Source organism: Bacillus rossius, chromosome 7 (assembly GCF_032445375.1).
Source record: "Bacillus rossius redtenbacheri isolate Brsri chromosome 7, Brsri_v3, whole genome shotgun sequence".
Taxonomy (NCBI): domain Eukaryota; kingdom Metazoa; phylum Arthropoda; class Insecta; order Phasmatodea; family Bacillidae; genus Bacillus; species Bacillus rossius.
Window position 1 is genome coordinate 66,508,610 of NC_086335.1, and position 23,008 is coordinate 66,531,617.

A 23,008-nucleotide genomic window follows, 5' to 3' on the forward strand; every position below is an offset into this window, starting at 1 on the left:
GCCTCTGCTATTGGCTCACAACTCACCTGGATGACGCTGGGCCAATGAGAAACGCCCAACCAAAGCTTTATCGAATCACAGGCTGCTACGCTGGGACGTCTCACAAGACACCAGCCAATGAGTGGGTGACATTTGACCGAGTGCAAGTAGAAATATGGAGTTCATCCTACAGGTCATTGAACCCGCGAATTTTTCCGGTCCCTACACATTCTTATTTCTACTCCAATTGACGTACAGTTAGAATGGCGGCAGTAACGAAAATTTGCAACGATTTAGAATCCAATATGGCAGCCATAAACCAAAAGTGTAACGATGACAATCATACTCAACCAAGATGGCGGGCATAACGAAACATGTGATATTTATATAATCCAAGATGGCGGTCGTACCGATATGTACAACGGTGTTATTTAAAGATTTTTTATTAACATTTTAAATAATTTATTGTTTTATAAATTTTAAAAATTTTCCCGATTATCTGGCATTGAAATTACAGATTTTCAAGATGGCGGATATACTATGCAGGTTGTACCCAGAGATTAGAGAAAGTTACAGATGGAGCATAAGCTCTGAGCACTGTGGCCAGTTTGTTCACGTAAGAAGATGGCTACCATTTGTTTATATAGTATATAGAAATGTAGTGTACTACATAACTCTTGTACACAATCATTTTTCTCGAGTCAACAGTTTTTATTTGTTTAATATTCATGCACTTTTCCACCACCATACATATGAGAAAATGTGATTTTCTTCATGTAACAATATGGCGGCGACCTGCTTCCCCCTTACGTCCCCTGGCTTCAGCAGAGATACCTACAAACTGTGTTTATGGTCCATCTGTAACTTTCTCTAATCTCTGGTTGCGCCGGGCAGGACTGTATTGTCTGCTAAACAACCAGGCCGCTCAGATACTACTCGCTGGCCGATTGTTGGGCGGCTGTGAGCTAGGCGATGTGTGAGCGGGGTGGGTGGAGATGGATACACTAGCAAGGCCACTAAGCGGCATATAAAACAACTTCATGTGTGTTCTTTTTTGTTTGCTTACGTCCAAGCGAACTGTGTCGTGACCTTGTCCCGTGTTATCTGACATGACGCCCCGCGCCCCCGAGTGGTCACCAAGTGTGACGTTCGCCCCGCCGTCAGAGATGCGAGTGTTGGTCAGAGTCGGTCCCTATCTTTAGTCACTCGACTCTTCATTTTCTGCGCGCGTTCTTCAGGAGGAAAGTTCATTTAAAACGACGCACACGCATACAGAAATACTGTAGTTGTGTTATTGCTTCTAGTTTGGAATTGATGTGCCCGCTTTTCAGATTCAAAGAACGAGAGTAATACTATGTTTTAAATATTTGTTCGTTGCAGGTGCTTTGAATCTATAATACATTTTTTTGAGTCTTAACTTACGTGTTCGTTCAGGAGGGGAAACTAGATCATGCCACAACGCTCATACGAATTGGATTTTTTTTCTTCTAAACTAATGTTCAAATTATTTTCAATAATATGAACAGAAATATTGTTTCCTACCGATTTCAAGGGAAGCAGCAGGGTAAAGGTACCAATCAGGCCCCGAAAAGCCCAAAGAGTGTTCTGTAGCCCAACCTGAGTGAAAAACCCCTGTTTTTTCCCCCTTGCAATCCGCCATTTAGGCGGCCCCCCCTTAAAGCTACTACGTAAAGGTTATAAAGCTACCGCAACCACGTCTGTTGAATCGCATGCCTATCTCGAGGCTGTATATTCTTTTACAACGGGTAGGAGTTAGCTCGAACGAACTGTAATGGGCGACCCCGCTTGTCCGCGCTGAGTGGCCTGCGTGTTAGTCGTGTTTTACGCCAAAATAATTGAACATTCATAAAAGGCAGTTCGCCGACAGAAAAAAAAAAAGGAAAGATTCAGGTGTTATTTCAAGGTGACGAAACACATAACTTCACATACACATACGCACACTCATATATTAAGCCAGTGCTAAGCAAAACATCAAATCGCAATTTTTCACGTTTCGGAACGGTGACGAATTGCAAAATGTATTTTGCGCTATTTTCTTGTTGCCAAATATTGACGCGGATATTGCTGTACCTCGTAATACTTAGGGACTGGAAAAAAAATCCGCTAGTATAATGACCTCCAGGATAGGCTGCACAGTATTTTGTACATTCGAGAAAATATCACATGTTCATTGGCTGCCGGCTTATGAGTCGCCTCAACTGGATTTCTGTAGATCGGGCACTTCTTTGATTGAATATTTCCCATTGGCTGAAAAAAAAAAAAAAAACCTCCAGATGAACTGCAGTCCAATCGCAGAAGCAGAACGGAAGTAAAATGGTTTGGATTGTAACCTTGATCCTTATTGACTCCACGAATGTGTCTGATCTCGGGTTGTTGTCAGAACTCAGAAACACACAAGATAGCATTTTCTAAGTTATGCTTGTCCTTAGTTACGTGTTTCTAAGTTATGACAGTTCTTAGTTGTGTTTCTAAGTTATGACGATTCTAAGTTCGGCGTTGTGTGTTTCTAAGTTATGACGATTCTAAGTTTGGCGTTGTGTGTTTCTAAGTTATGACGATTCCAAGTTCGGTGTTGTGTGTTTCTAAGTTATAACGATTCTAAGTTCGGCGTTGTGTGTTTCTAAGTTATGACGATTCTAAATTCGGCGTTGTGTGTTTCTAAGTTATGACGATTCCTAGTTTGGCGTTGTGTGTTTCTAAGTTATGACGATTCTAAGTTCGGCGTTGTATGTTTCGAAGTTACATTTGTCTAAGTTATGACAGTTATAAGTAGGGACCGGAAAAATTCGCGATTTCAATGGCAAGTAGGATATACTCCATGATCCTCTATGCACGCGAGAAAATTACATTTGCTCATTGGCTACTGACTTGTGACACCTGTTAACTGGGACGCTAGTGAATCGATACTTCTTTTGTTAAAAGTTTTTCATTGGCGAGTATCATTCAGATAAACTGTGGCCCCAATCACTGATGCATAGACCTGCAAAATTCGCGGATTCATTCGGTGATAGGCTAGAATTCAAACACATATACCTCCTAGATAATTTTGCTATTACTAATCATCTTGGCGAATCTCAACCAATTATTATAAACCCTCAAGCAAAGAAGGATCGAATCACAGACAAACCAGCTGAGACGACTTACAAGTCAACAACCAATGAACTTGCGTTATTTGCCCGAGTGTACAGGGGTATGTGCGGTCTATCCTGAAGGCCATCGAAACCGCGAATTTTGCATGTCTCTGCTGATGCAGTAAAAAGGCCAACAATTTTGGGATTCTAGACCATCACGAAATGAACCCGCGAATTTTTCCGGTCCCTAGTTCCAAGCGATGTGAGGATCCCTGTGGTCTCGGCGGACTGCAGTCACGTGTCTCCAGACGGGGGCTTGGTCGCGTGGGACGCGGCCACTGGAACCACTTTCCCCGGGCAACCGGACCCGACACCGGCTCGGACGACCTCCTGGCCTCGGGTCTGGGCCCAACCCGCCCGTGGAGTCACCTGAGACACCTGTGGGTTCATCCCGGGACGAGCGACACAACCACTTCCGAGTTCCAGACGACGGAGGACCGTTTCCTACAGAGGAAGGTCCGAGCGATAAGCGAACAATCAGTCCGGTAGCAGATGCCAGAAAATTATTTTTTGTCGTATATTTGACTTCTTCTCTCTTTCAGAAACGTGTTAATTTCAACTACATTACATTTTAAGTTCGGTACAACTACCTATCAACCTATGTATATATTATTTCAATGCCAAATTAATTAATTATTAGTAGGGACCGGAAAAATTCGCTGGTTCAGTGACCTTCAGGATAGACTTCAATATCCACTACACACTCGGGCAAATGCCAACTGTTCATTGGCTGCTGACTTGTGAGTCGTCTCGACTGGGTGGCATGTGATTCGACACGTCTATGAGTGAGGGTCTCTAATTGGCCCTCAGTCCTCCACATTAACAGTGAACCAATGGCAGAATCAGCTCTAAGGTATAATTATTTGAATTTTAGCATAACACGAAATGAATCCGCGAATTTTTCAGGTCTCTAATTATTAGGGACTGGAAAAATTCGCGGTTTCAATGACCACTAGGATAGACTCCACGATTCTCTATGTACTCGGGCAACTATCACCTGGTCATTGGCTACCGACTCGGGACACCTGTTTACTGCGATTCTTATGATTCAATACTTCTTTTGTTGAGTGTTTGCCATTGGCTCAGAGTCCTTCAGGTGAATTGCGGTCCAATCACTGACGCAGCATTAAGCTAAACGAGTTTGGATTCCAGCCTGTCTCGAAAGGAATCCGCGAATATTTCCGGTCTCTATTAATTATTTTAATTGTGGAATGGTGCGTGCCGGGGTGTAGCGGTCCCCCAGGAACAGGGATCCAAGAGCGCCGACTCTCCTCGACGGGCCAGAGTTGGGCGCCACGTGAGCCGGGGGACGCGCCGCTGACGGCGGAGGTCAGCTGTCTGGCAGCGGCGTCCCGGCGGCAGGAATAGCGCGAGGCGTCGTGCCAGGCCGAGCGCCCTCTGCCGGCGCCGGTCCTGCTGGCAGGTGACATCGCTGCCTCTCGCGGGCACGCGGTGTCTGGAGTGCTCGTTGCTAGAGACCGAAAAATATTCGCGTGTTCATCTCGCAATAGACTGACATACAAAAAAAGTATATACCTTCGTACAGCTTCTTCGATTGACCCCACATTTTATCTGGGGAACTTCTGGCCAATGGAAAAAAACCTAAACCGAGAAAGTGCCGAATCATGGACAAATTGGTTGAGACGTCTCACGGATCAGCAGCCAATGAACAGGTGTCATTTCTCCGAGTTTGTTAAGTACTGTGGAGTCTATCCTAGAGGTCAATGAACCCGCGGATTTTTCCGGTCCCCACTCATTGCTGGGTGTATTTCAGGTACACTTCTACTGTCGGCACGCCAATCACAGCCGTCACGTGCGGAAGCAATCGCTTCCTGAACGGCCCGGCCCATACAGCGCAACGGCTTCTCTCGCAGACGGCCGCCGATCACAAGGAGACAGTTGCCATTATTGAGGGCATACCTTGTTGCTGTCTAATAAGCGATCAGATTTATTCGCGAAAAAAAATATGTCTCTCTCCACTCAAAGCTAGAGACTTGGAAAATTCGCATTTCTTTCTGGTACCAGGATGCGTTACACGCATTTGTGCTGAAATATATAAGTCGGTGTCTATTGACCATTCCGGTCGGATTGCATACGATTAGGTCATCTTGATTTTGTTTTGTTTCTCTTGGCATCTTGTCTCTACGGGGGGGGGGGGGGGGGGGGTTGTCAAAACTACCTGTGGTCCAATGAGGACGCAGTTTTAAGTGGTATGCATTCCAACCTCTCTACAAATACTTACACGAATTTTCCACGTTTCTATTCATTGGTCGATAGCAAGACCACATTGGTGGGTCACACGATATTGGATGGCCACTTCTCTTTGTTTATAACTGACTCAGGTTCGTCAAGAGCACTGTAGTTCAGTCATCGAAGTGAAGAAGAAGTATATGTGATTCAAGTCTACTTTGAAATTCTTAACGAAGTCACTAACTAAATAAACGTGGCTCCAAAGACCGCAAGTTGAATTTTGGAAAAGTCCCATTTAGCTTTGAAAAGTCCCGTAGCACGTGGCTATATAACCACATGAAGGGACTGGAAAAATTCGCGGGTTCAGTGACCTCCAGGATAGACTCCACAATCCTCTGCGCATACTCGGGCAAGCGTCACCTGTTCATTGGCTGCCGACTTTTGAGGAGTCTCAACTGGGTATCTTGTGATTCGATACTTCTTTGATTGAGTCTTTTTATTGGCCCAGCGACCTCCAGATCAACAGGACAACAATAGCTAGAGACCGGAAAAATTCGCGGATTCATTTCGTGATAGGCTGAAATTCAAACATGTGTATAATTCTGCTGGTTCTGCTGGTTCTGCTATTGGCTCGAGGTTTAACTGGAGCTCTCTGGGCCAATGAGAGACTATCGTCCAAATAAGTGTCGAATCACAAGCTACCCAGTGGAGACGACTCACAATTTAGTAACCAATGAACACACGCGTGTTTACTTGAGATGTGCAGAGGATAATGGAGGCTATCCTAGAGGTCATTCATTGAATGCGCGAATTTTTCCGGTCCGTAACCATAAGCCAAGCAGCATCGTGTGCAGGCCTGCCCGACGGATGCAACAGCTCTGACCACGGCACTGTCCAGCGAGCACTCTGGAAAGGCTCGCGTGTGTGGGAAGTGGAGCCAGAACGCGCCAATTATTTTTTACTAACCTAACTAAAACTAAGTGTATTTGGGAGGGACCTAGGTGCGTCTCAGGCCGAAGCCTATACGCCTAGTCATGCTGGGATTAGCCATGCAGCGAGAGGGTTGCATGCATCATGTGCTAGGAGGGGATTGGCCAGCCATGGCAGCGATTGATGCCATGACTAACTCCTCTCACTCATAAATCTAGACTATAACTGGAGATAGGTTGGGCCCAGGTAAAACCTGCATAGATACAGGGAAAACTCTTGGCACTGTCATGCGGGGTGCAAATTTGCATGCATTAGGTGTAGGAGAATACAGGAGACAGAGGATGGTCTGGATGAAGTGTTGGACAGAGTAGAAAAGAGTCTACCATGAGGGGGGTTGGGCACTCGGACTCGTGGTCCGCTTTGATGTTTTTTTATCCAGGACTGGATTTAGTGACCAGGGACGCAAGATGGCAGACATTACGTCATTCAAAATGGCTGCATCCAGCAGACGAAAACAAGCTGGAGGAAATGACATCAGAATCCAAAAAGTGGCTGTACTGTCAGGTCCAAGATGGCGTACGTGACGTCAGAATTCAATATTGTGGAAGCAAGCGCCCCTGGTGGTGAGTGGCTACACACTGACCACTAGGTACCGGAAAAATTCGCGGGTTCAATGACCTGCAGGATGAACTCGATAGTTCTACGTACACTCGGTCAAATGTCACCCACTCATTGGCTGCTGTATTGTGAGACGTCCCAACGTAGCAGCCTGTGATTCGATAAAGCTTTGGTCGGGCGTTTCTCATTGGCCCAGCGTCATCCAGGTTGAGTTGTGAGCCAATAGCAGAGGCAGCACTGAGGTATAACTATTTGTATTTTAGCCTCTCGCGAAATGAATTCGCGAATTTTTCCGGTCTCTGCTGACCACTCACTCCGCTGCCAGTCAGCACCAGAACGAGCAAGTAGTAGCAGGTCCGGGCGGCTGGCGGCGCTGCCGTCGCGGTCCAGCGAGAAAGCAGCCAGTCGCGGTGACGTCACCGCCGCGCCGCCGAGAAAGTAAGAGTGTCACGGCAGCCGGCCAGCGAGGTCACTGGAGCAGAGACGTCGCGCGTGCGGCCTTCCTCCTTGTGCCGTTACACGCGCTGGCCGCGGTAGTGGCTTCCGCGCACTTCTGTGCGGGTTTTGCTGTCAGAACGGAACATTCGCACACTTCAAAATACCGCATTATATGTAGAGACCCGAAAAATTCGCGGATTCAATTCGCGATATCCTAAAATTGAAATAGTTATACACCAATGCTGCTTCTGCCATTGGCTCACAACTCATCTTCAGGACTCTGGGCCAATAAGAAACACGTAACCAAATCTGTAACGAATCACAAGCTACTACGTTGGGACGTCTCACACGACAGCAGCCAATGAGTGGGTGACACTTTCCCGAGTATACATAGAGCTGTGGAGTTCATCCTGGGGGTCGTTGAACCCGCGAATTTTTCCTGTCCCTAACTATATGCCAAGCCTAGGGGCAGGCATTTTTCGCGAAAAAATCTGAACACCTTTTAGACTGCAACAAGGTATATCCACACCAGCGGTTTCTTCCTCCTGATTGGCGGCCGTCTGCGAGAGAAGTCGTTGCCTTATCTGACCGAGACACTCTGGATGAGTTTGCCTCCGCACTGAAATACTGTGATTGGTGTTATAACAATCGACATGTACTTGAAAAAACTCACCCAATCACGAAACACGGACGATGCTACAGTTTTTTGAATTTCACCTTGTCCCGGAATCTCTTCGCCAACAATTGCATGGCCCTAATAATAACTGTGCAAAGTACATATTAATCGGGTCACGACAGGTTCATCCTTTTAGTTAGCGATAAGGGACATCGCTTTGTGCCCCCGTTGTTCCATTACAAAATTTCTATTAACTATTCAAGTGTGAAAAAATGCGCTGCTGGTATTTTAGAGTGTGGACATTTCACCCGTGGCGAACCACAGATGAAATATTGATTAAAACGACAAGACTGTTTGCCAAGCGATGACGCGGGTTTTCGCTGGCGCCCTGCTGTTTCCTGATTTGTAGAGACAGGAAAAATTCGCGAATTCATTTCGCGATGGGCTAAAATACAAATAGTTATACCTCAGTGCTGCCTCTGCTATTGGCTCACAACTCACCTGGATGACGCTGGGCCAATGAGGAACACCCAACCAAAGCTTTATCGAATCACAGGTTGCTACGCTGGGAAGTCTCACACGACAGCAACCAATGAGTGGGTGACATTTGACCGAGTGTACGTAGAACTATGGAGTTCATCCTGCAGATCATTGAACCCGCGAATTTTTCCGGTCCCTACTGATTTGGCGTGTCTCCGCGCCCCGCGGGGAGCGAGCCCTGAGGTGTCTTCCCGGGCTGTCGCGCGGAGTAGGTGTGTGCAGCCTGGGGTGCAGCGGAGTGTAGGGCGTCCTCCCTTCCTGCCGCGGCCGACTAAACCAGTTCCTCCGAGTCGGGCGGCGACCTGGGTAGCCGCGCGCGGTGAGGCTGTAAGGCTTCATCTGGGAGTCATCCACACTGAACAGTATCCGAATAAGCTCACGCTAGTTGAAGAATGAAGAGCTAAAATTTACTTTTATTTGCACTCATTAATTCAAATATGTTTATTACTTTAACGAAGAGATTATTTTGACTATAACTTTTATACATGTTTGCTATTTAACTTCTTCCAATCTGTGTTATTCTGTTAAGGATAGGACGATGATAGGAAAAGTAGGAAACGAATGGGAGTGTTTCAAGTTTAATGTGCCTCGAAAAAGTCAAATCGATGGTTGTTCCAATCGAGTGAAAGAGAGATAGATGCGGCGAAAGCGTACAATGAGCGTAACGGGACAATGTGCATAACGGGACACTTTTTCGTGCGTGCAGCAGGCGTTCATCGATTTATTAGATGTTGTCACGAAAAAAAAACATTAATTAGAGATTATTTATCGCGGAAATGTTTTGCACAAGACAGTCTTCGAATGATTTTATTTTAATCCTATTCTTATGGCTCGAAGAAATATTTTTAACATGAGACAGTTATTCCAGGGCAAATTGCGTTTGTTCTGTATTGTATTTAACTGGGCTTGTTTATTTGAAGAGATCGGTGTTTCCATTGGTTCAGTGAAGTCTGGTATGAGATGCCTTCTCCGGCCGCAGCCAATAAAAAAAAGAAGTTTGAAAGGGAAAAAAATGAACATAGTGTTTCGAAGTTTAGCAACCAGTAAAAGCAACTGTCTCTCTTCCGTAATATTATTTTATTCATTGGATGAAGAAGTCTGCGTTTCGCGGGGGAATCTGGCAGTTTGTTACACTTCAACACTCTTTATGAATGTTTTGAAAAACTTGTTTCATTGGATACGTTCGAGGAGACATGCTTTGTCTCACTTGGCCGAGCCAGTGATAACGCGATTTCTGTTATAGTGCACGTGCATGATTCGTCAGAAATTGCACTTTTGAAAATATTAACATCAAATTTACGAAGAACATTGGTTACAAATTATTTCAGGAATAAACGTAATTTACTGATTGATATATTCGTAATTTTGCACAGGTAGTCTTTACTTTGGAGTATTAAAAAAAATCCGTCATTTGGTAAATCTACAGTTGACACACACTTCTTCCTTGCACAAGAATGTTGTTCCTTGTTCACAAAAAAAAAAACTCGGGAGTTCGAATCCGGCAAAGTTCCCACGAATATTTACTTACCTGGGACTACAAATAACCGTTCTTTTGAAAGGAGTTCTTCATTGAATAGTGTGTAAATTTTACTGTTATTTTACACAGCGTAGCTGCCCATGTTCAAAATTTTTTTCTACCGACCATAAGTTTAAGGAAAAAAACTTCAGTGTTTTAAGGACTGATTTGGCACCTGGAAGTGGCAGTGAAATTCTGTTGTAATTTTGCTGTGGCTGCGACGTTGCGAAATTATTTGGCAGTGTCCGAGTAACATCTGGCAAGGTAAATAGTTTCACACATATCAATGAGAGTTTTCGTGGGAAAACTGTGTTGAAGGGTTGGTAGGACTGGTGGCGAGCTCATGTTTCTCCCACGTGTCGGGGGCAGAGAGGGGCTTCCACGCCACTCCTTGGGGGGGGGGGGGGGGGGACTGGACTTATCTGGCTTCTGCCAAGCGCCTTACACTGCATGTGCTGTAATCTGAACTCTTTTGGGGGTTGGGGCCATGCTCTTGGGGAGGGTGAGGCAGGGGGTGGATTTTGTCCGGTCCACACTTCACGGCCAGTTATATTCCCATAAGTTAAGGAAATGGAAGCAAAAGCTAAAAATATTGTAGTACTATAAAGAGATTTAAAAGCACGCGTATTGAACACCAAATGCAATGCAGTCTCAGTTGTTTTTAAGGAGGATAGAGAAAAGTAAACAGACTTCATCATGATTGCACTCTTTTTTTAAGTCATAACAATTTATTATCATTCATTATTGAAAATTCAATTTTCTTTATGGCAGAAATTTTCCGAGACTTTCAAAGATACAATTGATAATATTTTTCACAGTTGAATACATTCTTTAGAAATATCCTGATGAGGCTGTGTTATTTTACAAAAAAAAAAAAAAACTGTGTGAACTTGTTTCCTGAATATTTCCTTATATAAGTACGAGCACGACAGTATAAATGGTACAATACATTCCTATGAAATATGATAAACTAATGGTTTGTATGAACAAGTATTATCTTTAGCCTCCAAAATTACATAAACATGCAGTTATAGCATGTCTATGTCTATGTCTATCAGCAGTGAGTTTTAAAAAGTACGATATCTTACTTTTAGCATTACAATAAAATATTTTACCAATCATTTTCTAAAGAAATTGTTGTTTCTGTGCACAGTGTTGGAAATTACAGTAAATTTACCAGACTTTTTAACGAATAATAAACCTAAAATAAACGAAGAGTTCTTAATAATTCAAAATAACTGAATCCTCGTAGAAAATACGCCCTATTATGATTTACGAATTGTAGGTTTCGTTCTAAATAAAGGTAAACACACAAGAGGACGAAAGAAGAGTTTTCTCAACAAGTTTTCTAAAGTGTGTAATATACCAAAGAATGTTCTTTTGGATTCATTTTCAAAGAAAGTGAGATCAGTGTCTGTAAATTTACGAAGATACCTGAATAATTTGTAATCAGCGTTCTTCGTAAATTTAAGGTAAGAATTTTTAACAGTGTATTCGCCATTTTCTAATAAAAAATTGTTTTGGATTTTAAAACCTTAAAAAAAATATCCTGTTTTTACTATACAATTTTTTTTCTGCCTCATCGAAAATATTTTCTATTAATTTTCGGTAGATTCATAAGCCCAAACCCCCTTACATTTTGCTCTATTAGAAAGAAAATATTACAAATTAAGTGCCTGGTCGAATAATGATCCCATTTTCAGATTTTATTGATTGTATGTTTTAAAACATATATATATATATATAATTGTAAAAACCTTCACTAACATGCTGAATGTGTAACTATGTGCAGTGTGGTAGGCCTGGTGCGGGCAAGGATGCTGAACTACAACTGTTAGAAGAAAAAAAATTGAACGAATAATTACGTTTCATTACATTTCATTGTGTAGCTTGAGCAAGTCTTTGGAACATTGCAATCGTTCGTTTTTTTACAGGAGGCAAAAAACAATCGTTGTACGAAAATGAGCTATTAATCAGGGTCCTCGAAAGTGCCTGACCAACCATGAACCAACTAAAGTGAATGGCATCCAATAAAATGTCGTCCGTGAAACTCGGTAAAACATGTTTACTGCATTTTTTTCCTCGGCGCAGGAAGAATTCCTGCCACGCCTACTTTGAGAGAGAGGGGGGGGGGGGGGGATTTACTGCAAGAAACGTGACTTTTAACGACTGCTTGATTCATCACTACTGTTAGTAAATGGCGACGTTAATATCTCAGTTTATTTCCTCAAGAGGCTAAACTTAGCAGTCACACGACTTCTTCGTCAATGTTTGAAGTTACGGTTTTATAAGCGTGGTGGAGCATTGTTTAAAGAAGGGTCTTACATTTCGGCGAACAGTGGTTCGAGTTTCCGTGTATTCCAAAAACTATATCAGGTGGATCCTCACCAGCCTTGACTAGATACAATTATGAGTTCCAAAGGAGTTCTGGAACCACTCACTGTAGCTTCCTCTTGTACTTCTTTGGTTGTGGAATGTATTTAAGGCCCCCGCCTACCCGGGCACACACGCGGTGCGCAGAGCTTTTGGAAAAACCACGCGAATTGAAAATTTCTCGATATACCAGAGTTGCGTCTGTTTACTAAAAGCATTAAAAAAAATTCTGAAGGCCGGAAAGTATTTTTGTTTCAGGATTTAGTTTTGAAACGGTTTATTTATAAGAGATAAAATGGCTAAAAGGCGTGTTTTTAGAGTTTTTTTTAGGCATAAAACAATCGCTTCAGAATCTTGAAAGCAATTAAGGACCGAAAAACAGAACCAGTTACCTGAAATCACGAATAACTACTCTTCGTGTATTAATGCTCTTAAATAGCTAGCTGCATGTAATTTTTTTTTCCCCCGCGAAGAAATCTTATTGTTCATTAAACTACAATGAGATACGCCTGAGCCAGCGATGGTTCCCTTGTAGCGAGCCACTGCCCTGTTCGGGCCGGGGCATTCAGGATGGCTGTGATTGGTGTAGACATGCAGCTGAAAGTGGTTACCTAACTACTAAACTTATATTACTAGTGTGAAAATAGCTACTTCACATTAAAGATAATTTCAGTGGAACGTGGGTAGGGAATGGAAAAAATGCGCGGGTCCTATGCCTTCTGAGATAGACTCCGCACACGAGAGCAAATTTAGCCTGTTTATTGGTTGTTGACGTCTCGAGTGGGTAGCGTGTCATTCGGTGCTCTGTCAGTTGGCTCACAGTCCTCCAGATGCAATACGGGCTGATGGCACAGTTTTAGCTGGTCGCGAATCGAAACAGCGGAATTTCCCGGTCTCCAAATTCGGGTGTGTCTGAGCACAAGTCATGGCCGATTCCTGCTGTGATATGGTTATCTCCCGCGATAGGCACCTTTATCATCGGTCTGTGAAATATGAATATTCTACCATCGTATCTGGGAAATCATAGTGGTAAATGGCTGGCTATGATAATTCTCTGGGAAACAAATCACACTTATTTTATTTAATGAAATAATTATTTTGTGTGAAAGTTTGATGCCTCAGCATGAATTTCAAACAAAGGTCACTCGCGCAGTGAACAGAGTAAAGAAGACGGTGGGGCCACAGGTGGAGAATAAGACTGCGAACAAACCCTGGCGGGATATCGCTGCTCGGTTTTCCCCTTCTCTTATGCCTAGAGACAGGAAAAATTCGCGAATTCATGTCGCGATGGGCTAAAATACAAATAGTTATACCTCAGTGCTGCCTCTGCTATTGGCTCACAACTCACCTGGATGACGCTGGGCCAATGAGGAACACCCGACCAAAGCTTTATCGAATCACAGTGACGTCTCACACGACAGCAGCCAATGAGTGGGTGACATTTGACCGATTGTACGTAGAACTATGGAGTTCATCTTGCAGGTCATTGAACCCGCGAATTTTTCCGATCCCTACTTATGCCTCATCTCTTTCTGCACGATTTGAGAACACCCGGCAGTGAAAGTGAACAAGCTGCGGTTGTTCTCACGAGACCAGTGGGCGGCCGGTGCGACTATCACGTGACGAGGGGGCGTGGTTGTTGCAGGCAAGGCGGGCGCGGGCAAGGATGGTCCCGACGACAAGAAGGATGACGCCGAGCTGTGGTGCAGCGTGGAGGCGCAGGCTGCCTTCCTGGGCCCCAACCTGTGGGACAAGACTCTGCCCTACGACGCCGACCTCAAGGTGGGTGCCGACACCCTCCTCCGGTCACACCGTGCGGCAGTGGTTGCAACAGTGTTCATCCCAAGTTCCCGCCAGTTGCCCAGTAGCTTAGTTCCACTCTGTCCACTCTTCTTCAAGGACCATCTTTTTGTTTCCCGTAACCAACCTGCTCGAAATTTTTGCATCCCGCATGTAAGATGCACAGGGTTGTCCCTGTGTCTATGCATGTTTTACCTGGGCCCAACTTATCTAGTTTTTAGCCTAGAATAGTCAGTGAGGGGAGTTGGTCATGGCGCCAATCGCTGCCATGGCTGGCCAATCCCCCTCCTAGCACATGATGCATGCTACCTCTCCTGCATGGCCAACAACCTGCATGTTTAGAGCGTATGGGCTTCGGCCTGAGACGCACTTAGTCTCCCTCCCTAACCCGGAACCCTCCCCAACACTCTTAGTTGTAAGTTCGGTTAGGGAAAAAATAAATCTGTCAAAATTCGAACATAAACTGCAGCGCCTGTCAGTAAAGCATCTCACCTTGTCGTGAACAGAGTGTGACGTCCCAGAACTTGTCACGTCACCTGCCTCCCATTGTGGCGATCCCGGAAGGGGTCACAACAGGATTTTTGAAAAGTAACGGTCGCCGTGAGCATTATAGACGTCAGGCCCTAATCAATTTATACAAAAATGTAGTGTACATTTGTGTTTTATTTAATTTTTTTTAGCGTCCTTTGAACCTTTCCGTTCATGATTTTATACTTACATGACATTTTGTTCTACTTCTTAACTTTCAAAGAGACATAATTTTCACGAAGTTAAATTACAAACAATTACTTTTTGGTTGCGTGTTTTTATAATTTTGAATTTAAAGTTACTGTTTTAACATTCTGAAGAATTTCCACGTTAGTAAAAAAAAGCTGAATCAGAACTGAAACAAATCAGGTTGATATAATTAGAATTTTTTTCAGGCGAAATTTGTTTAGGTGCCAAATTTCTTAGTAAGTTAAATAATTTTGATAAACAACTTACATAGTTTCAATTTATCTGGGAGGAGTTCTAAATACACCAAAGCGTAGCCAGAAGAATTAAATATTTGCAATTCTGTACTCCATTTTTAGTACCTCTTAGGGTATCTGTATCTGAAATGTATTGAAATTTATCGTTGATAGCTAGCTACACTAGACATGTACACCATGTGTGTTTGTACTTATACTAGTTTTGATATTTCGGAACATAAATGTATAAAATAATATTTTTGACAGTTATAGAAATCAAATTTGACGGGAACATTGATACACACGGCTGCCGTAAGTGTGCCAATTATTTTATCTGCCATTTAGTTATTAGAAATTTAAAAAAAAATTGAAACCTGTACACTAGTTGATGGTTTGTAACTCGAATGGAGATACGCGGGATAGCGACTGCATGTTAAGCGCCAGCTGGTGGATAGTTCGAAGTGAACTCGAGCGAGCGAGCCGGAAGACAGGAACTCGGTCGGGCGTCTTCATGCAACATTCAGCGGCGCGGGGATCGATGTCTCGATGTCTCGATGTCTCGATGTCCCGCGTGTCCGCGGCTCCCGGCTGGGGGGCGTGGCCTGTGACCCGCCCGCCCATCCCTCTCTCCCCGCCGTTAACTTTACACATCGCCGAGTCGTTTGTAGCTTCGGTCTTCGTGCGGTCGAACGATCCAACCTTTCTGAACCAAGAAACTCCTATTGCGAATTATAAAAATAAAAAGTAAATTGCTTGAATTTAATGCATAAAAGAGAAATGACCGACCTTTTAACTATAAACAATTTTGATGATTTTCAAATTGAGGCCGGGCCCCATCAGAGTCCCGACTCCCACTGCAAGCATCAACTCTTGTTACCTTCCACAAGGTAAACACTTGCCCAGATGGGGCCTAACCTGCATATTAAATTCAAACAAAACAACATCAAAGGGACAAAACCCATGCTGAAAATGTAAGGTGGCAGCACATTGACCAAACACACAAAATTAGTTCCAATGTTTATTGTTAATCTTGAACATATCTCATAAATAACTTTCAGTACAAAAATATTTATATCTGTGATGACAAGTTATTCCAAACAAAATTTATAATTTATACACAATAAATACTATATCTAAACTTTAATGCTTTCTTAGGTACAAGATCTAGGCTAGAAAAGCCAACATTTATAAGGTACATTTGAGTGCTTAATATCTTTACCAATATTAAAAGAAATTAATAACCAACTCATAAGGTAAGGTCTTTGGAGTGCTAAATCAAGTTATTTAAAACAATATGGCCGCCAAACAAGAAAATGCACAGAAGGTGCAGAAAATGGAACAAGTGCCAAATCCACATTATGAGCACCTAAACAACACTTAAAGTTTAAACAGGTGCAACATATTCACAAGAAAACACAAGTCCAACGGATACTACACATACTATCAAGGTTATTATCATCATCAATAATTCAAACTCTACTTGCCATTTCATAATTACAACCCTAACAATACTTAGCTCTCCAAAAACACCATCCCTGCTGTCGATCTCTCTCTCTCTCTCTCTCTCTCTCTCTCTCTCTCTCTCTCTCTCTCTCTCTCTCTCTCTCATGCCTCATGATGTTGGTGGTGATGGTCCTGCTGCTCCATGCCTAACTGGTCAAAACCCCCATTATATACCCATTTTCTCTCCCCCCTTCGCTCCTATTGCCCCTCCAATTCTCTGGTTTAATAAAGATGATTCTCGAATGTTCTAGAAGGATCTTCATACCAGTTCACATAATCGATATATATAACCTATTTCCGGGATTTATTCTTTTTCTTCTAAATCCGGAATTGGTAACACTGAATTCGATGTTGTGTTGGAATGAAGTCTCCACTTTGTCTATGGTTTTTTTTTTTGTGTGAAAGTGCACTGTCTTTGCCGCACACAGCCGTAGCCTATCTATGAGTCGTGACGTCACAAGATGTCAGTTTATTCCATAGAAAAGAGTGGTTTATTCCTACCCGCTAACATGAAAGGTAAGCTTCTTCATGTCCTTAAATGTTTGTTTGTAGAACCTTAAATTAACGTCTCGTGACCATACACGGTCACAAAATTTTGAAGGAAAACATTGCAGCTGTGGTTTTGCGTGGCACGTTAAGAAAATTATTTATTAATTAAAACGATGGAACTTGCAGACTCTGAGCCAAATGAAGCACACTTTGTTATCGTCGATTGCGACTTCGCCACCCCGCGCTGTAACATTGCGCCGTGACAGGTCTACAGGTTGCTCGGACGTCATCCGGAATGTTTCGGAAGGAGAGTTCTCGCGGAAATTGCGGTGTGATATGATTTTAAATGGCTACTTATAGCCCTAGCTCAGTCAGTTAGGTTTTTAAAATGAATTTGTGCAAAAATATCGAAAAACTTTCGGAGAGTTGAAAGTAGCTTGGCTTCTGGGTTGTAGCCGTGTCCTTGGTAAATAATTCACCGACGTTTCGGTCGACATTGCAGTCGCCGTCGTTAGGGAGCAGTTACCTACTGAGGTTCTTACCAGTTGTCCTGCCATTATTTACATTATATATATAATATATACATTGTATATATATGCCTGCGAACATTATTTTGGAAAGTTATTCCGTGAGAAGTAGTTTATGGCTTGGGGTCAGATCACTGATAGTTCAGTCGGCAGAGGTTCAATTTGGGGGGTACCTTGCATTAAATCGTAACTTAATTAAACTTGGAGGTGTTGTTTATGGGTGCCATGTAGAGCTATACACAAGTTTTCTACCAAAAAAATCCTCGTGGAAAATTGGTGGCGGCTGAAAAAACCGCAAAATTTTGGCACTCGTTTCAGTTTTTTTTACTTATTACTTAAAAACAGTGGTTCTTAAAAAAAAATTATACTCTTACAAAAATAAAAGAAAATAAGATTTTACGTCGAATAACTTCTTTAAACGTCAAAATCGGTGCAGCCGTTTAGCCGCAATTGATCGTCAAAGTTCAGAACTCTTGACTAATTTGTGGGGACAGGAAAAATTTGCGGGTTCAATGACCTGCAGGATGAACTCCTTTAGTTCTGCGTACACTCGGTCAAATGCCACCCACTCATTGGCTGCTGTATTGTGAGACGTTCCAACGTAGCAGCACTGTGATTCGATAAAGCTTTGGTCGGGTGTTTCTCATTGGCCCAGAGTCATCCAGGTGAGTTGTGAACCAGTAGCAGAGGCAGCACTGAGGTATAACAATTGTCTCTACCAATTGGGCTGAAGAGCGGGTCGCGCGGCTGTTGCAGTACGTGGACCTGGACGAGTTCCTCTCGGAGAACGGCATCCCCGCGGAGGGCGCGCAGCAGGCGGCCACGCACCACGTGCTGAAGCAGGCGTCGCCCGTGCCCGAGGCGCGTCTGGGCGCCGTGCCGCCCCCGCTGCCCCCGCCGCCCCTCGCCGACCCGGCGGCGGCCTGCCCGGAGGCGGTGCCCAAGCGCGAGCGGTCTCCCTCGCTCAGCGACACGCTGTCTCCCTCCGACAGCTACAACCCGCCGTCGCCGGCCGACTCCAGTGAGTGCCTGCCCCCCCCCTACACCCCCTCTCCCCGCAAGTACGCTTTCGACACGAAAGCACGATTAATATTCGAAAACTTGCGTTTGCCAACTGAATCTCTGGACGCGAAATCACACGTAGTTTCCCCCGACCGCCGCTAGAATTCGCTGCCGCAGCAGCTACGTCGACAATTGAATAAGGGAGCGTTCAAGTAGTATTACGTAACGCAATTTTTTGATATTTTTGAACCCCCCCCCCCCCCCCCTTCCCAACATGTAACGCGCCGTAACGTTTTTCTGTACCCCCCCCCCCCTTGCCCCCTAGTAAAACGTTACGTAACCCCAAGTGACCATTTTTACCTAAAAGTCACAATTATGTGGCGTAACGTACCGGAAAAATTACTAAAATACCTTTGTTATTGTTTTAATTGCGTTAATGTTATTTATTAACATTTGAAATGTCTTGTTTTTAAAAGCAAGAGCTTTCTAATTTTTTTTTGTCCTAATACATTTTTACTACTCAATCATACATTTAGCAATCAAACATTAAATTTAAGTTATCATGCCATTTGAATTTTTGATAAAAAAAAAAGGTTTAAAAAATGCGTGAAAGAATCTGTCTCTACGTCACCGTTCTGAAGGGTTTAAAAAAAAAAAAAAAAAAAAAAAAAAGTGACGTAACGCGTAGGTCAAATTCCCCCTCCCTCCCCTGTAACACATAACATTTTACAAGACCCCCCCCCCCCCCCTCCCCCCCATATTCGTTACGTAATACTTGAACGCTCCCTAATTTGATTAGCAGACCGGAATTTTGAAACTTTTTTTGTTAAACTGCTTTAATAAAAAGCGAGGGAAAAAAAGACTTGGGGAAAATAAATGCTAAGCCCCCGGTTTTGGACAAATCTTGTTAAAATTCATTACACAGTTAATACTGTAAAGCTTCCCTTTGTCTTTGTGGAGTTTGGTTTGCATCATCCGCCCCAGTTGGCAGCACCGTGGTTACAGATTCCATTCCTTGTGACATCCGTTCCATTCAGAAATTACTCCTACCAAAGCCATATACCAAGAACTAAGATGTTGCACATAAAATACGTAGTATTATGTTGGAACACTTTTAATTTAAAGACATTTTTAGTACTGTGTTATCTCCATTCATTTGAAAGAAATAATTTTTCGATAGCACAAGTCTTGCGGTGGTTGTAGAAATTTGTTAGATCAATCATTATTCAGACACACAGTGTTCCAACTAAAATACTTCCTGTATTATTTTTCAATAAATTAGTGGTTCGGCTCCAACTTCAAAGGCGTATTACAAACTTCAGACCATAAGTCATGTGTATATTTATGACTTACCTTTTCATGATGAACCTGCAGTCCTGTAACCACAGTCAGAGACCCTGCCATTTCACAGTAAGTTGGCCACTAGATGCAGTGCATGTACACAAATCCAGAAATGGTGAATTGTTCATTGGCTGCCACTTGTGTGAGATTTCACACCCAAGAGCTAAATGTTTGGCATTTGGTTCAAGTTCATCTAGGGTGTATTAAATTAATAATGATCCCTATAACACAATGTGAAGAAACACATAGATGTTTCAAGGGCATCCTGGTGGTTTATAATGTACTTGAATATTGCACAATCTTCAAACATAAGGCTAGGGAATAAGTCAGCTTAGCATAAACTCAGCATGATTATTTGTACACAGAAATTCAGAGCAGACGAAGAGAAGAGAACCAACGAATGTTAAAATTTTATCTAAAAAACCTAAGTTGAATTTTGTGCAGCTGTTGGTAGAAATGACTTTCAGAAGTTGATTTCAATATTTTCAGACTGCTTGGAATATACTATAAGCAAATGTTCTAGTTCAAACAAGCACACATTTTTATTGAAATAATTTTTTTTTATTGTTTAACTCATTATAACCTAAAAAAAATACAATTCAAGAAAATAGATAATAGATTAAATGAATAATAACCAATAAAATAATAGGCATAATAGATTAAATGAATGATGTATGTCAAAAATAAGATAGGTTCATAATAATATTTTAACAAAATCGTGAAACGTGTGTCCAGATGTTTTGCATAACCTATCACATCATTTTTAAACTATTTCTTATTTGTATATTGTAACATTAAAATTTGTTTTAAAATGTTACATTCAACTGTTTTTGAATACTATTTTATGCATTAAATAATTTTTTGCATCTATTTAAATAATACTCCTGCAACTAAATAAACCTGGAATAATCAACCTTATGGTTTCTTTCACCACACAAATTACAGTGAGTTCAATATTTTGGCGAATTATATTACGAACACACTGATTGGCTGTTCAGATTTTCACTGTCTGCTCTGCATGATTTGTTAATGCGTAAATCGAGCATAATTTATAACACACATGTACCAGAAAATCATCTCAAGTGAAATCATGAAAAATTAAATTATTTGACAATTTTATATAAAACCATACGGCTAAAAGCAAGGCTTTCTCAGCACCATCTTCAAACAAGTTTCGGGTAAATTATTATCTTTCCTAGTTTTATAAGAGTGAGTACCTATATAATAAGAGTATTTTTACTTTAAAAATAAAATAATACAGATCAATACTCATTGTGGCATACAGATAAAGTGAGCTATTACTTCTCACGAGACGGAGAAAGATTTAACAAGATTAGTTACTTTTAATAACAGACAAGTGAGAGTATTGTCTCTGCAGTAAGGAGGTCCAGTCCACCAGGGACTAGAGCTCCAGTCCACCAGGGACTAGAGCTCCCGACTGATGAGCCAGAGGTTCCGGGTTCAATTCCCGGTCGGGAACTAGACTAGTTTCCAACCAAACAATAACTCATCTTGGCGCACCCCAATTCCCTTTTTATTCCAAACCAAAACACTTCCCGATAACACCTCATATCACCACCACACATAAATTCCATATTTTTTCAAAAAAAAATTTGGTTCAAGTTAGATGGTAAATAAATATATTTATTTGCAGTCATTTCATTTTTAATACATTGCAAGTTGGATAGTACATCAAAAATACCAGTTTTTAAATATTTGACTATATACATGTGTGTATCTTTCAATACAAATAATTCAGTTCATGTGCCCTCCAGCATATGAACGCTATGACATTCAAGTAAACATCTACAGTTTAGAAAAAAAACACCCCCCCCCCCCCCCCCCCCCCCCCCCCCCCGGACACACCTCGCCTGCCTGCCTCTCGTTACATCTCTGCTTGTGAACAGTTTCCTTCCCGGGTTCAGGGCTGGGCTCCTCCTCTGTACTGCAGAAGGCAACGGTGAGCCACTGCAGTTTCCCCTAAGCCTAGTTCGCCCTAGCCCTCCAGGTCAATCAAGCAATCATCATCGGTATATTCATGATGCGGCCGGTCTGTGAACACTTAACTTAAAGCAAAAGAAAAAACTGACATCATTGTGTAGTCATGTTCGATTATAACACATTAAATCAAGGAAGTATTATATTGCAACAGGTAATAATTTTGAAAATTGGCCCACAGTAAAAAAAAAACCTGTTATTTAACAATGTAATATCCAACATGGCAAAATAAAGCTATAACAGGTTTACGACAATGCCAATGATTACAGCAAATGATTAAATAATTTAAGTGTGTGCTAAATGTTATATTAGGAATTTAATTTCATTGCCAACATTTTACAATTTTTTAAGAGCATCCTCAAAATTTTCCCTGTTTTAAATTTTTTTGTGCAGCATCTGTGACAGCTACCATTAGTACACATTGACTTTCCAATAATTAATGTCCCATAGGGGCATTATGAAAGTACCTATTCAGTCAATAAAAAATTTTATAACAAGTTGTTCTGTTAAAAATGTTGCATAAATCATGCATGTGTAGATAAGAAGCCTTGTTATAAATTTGTTGCATGATGTGATAGCCAGAAAGCTATCTTGAGACAGACTAGCAAACTTCCACTCAGATATTTATTTCAATTATTGTCTGCCAAGTGCCTCAATAACACTATCATATAACCTGAAATAGCTACAGCAAATGAGAAGTTAACGAATTTTTCAAATCTTTAAGCACATTTGTAATAAGTGCCTGACAGGTAAATTAATTTAAGTGAAACTTGCAGAAAAAGAAAGTTACCATTTTATCAGCTAAAATGCTCCTCTATATGAAGAAATGCAGGTGCCTGCACTGATCACAGACATTATCCAAAGTGCATTACTGCCATCATTTCCCCCTCCACCCGTAAGTTTACACTTTAGCTCAGCAGGGAGGTATCATTTTGTCTGTAACGCCTCTCCGACATTGACTTGATGATAATGTATTGCTTACTCTATTCTTCATAATTATCTCTTGTTCTTTTCAGATGCAGAGGACAGCTGGTGTTAGTGCTTGA

The 23,008-nt window shown here is 42.2% G+C and overlaps 1 protein-coding gene across 4 annotated transcripts in view; it reads left to right on the plus strand.

Annotated features, from left to right (window-relative positions):
* The window catches only part of LOC134534253 (thyrotroph embryonic factor), a 207,966-nt gene that overhangs the window by 179,164 nt on the left and 5,794 nt on the right, over nucleotides 1-23,008 (plus strand). For all 4 annotated transcript variants that reach the window (XM_063372546.1, XM_063372547.1, XM_063372544.1 and 1 more), the window contains exons 2-3: nucleotides 13,998-14,134; nucleotides 18,378-18,642. In XM_063372546.1, the coding sequence (XP_063228616.1) occupies nucleotides 13,998-14,134; nucleotides 18,378-18,642 (402 nt within the window). The remainder of the gene's footprint in view (nucleotides 1-13,997; nucleotides 14,135-18,377; nucleotides 18,643-23,008) is intronic.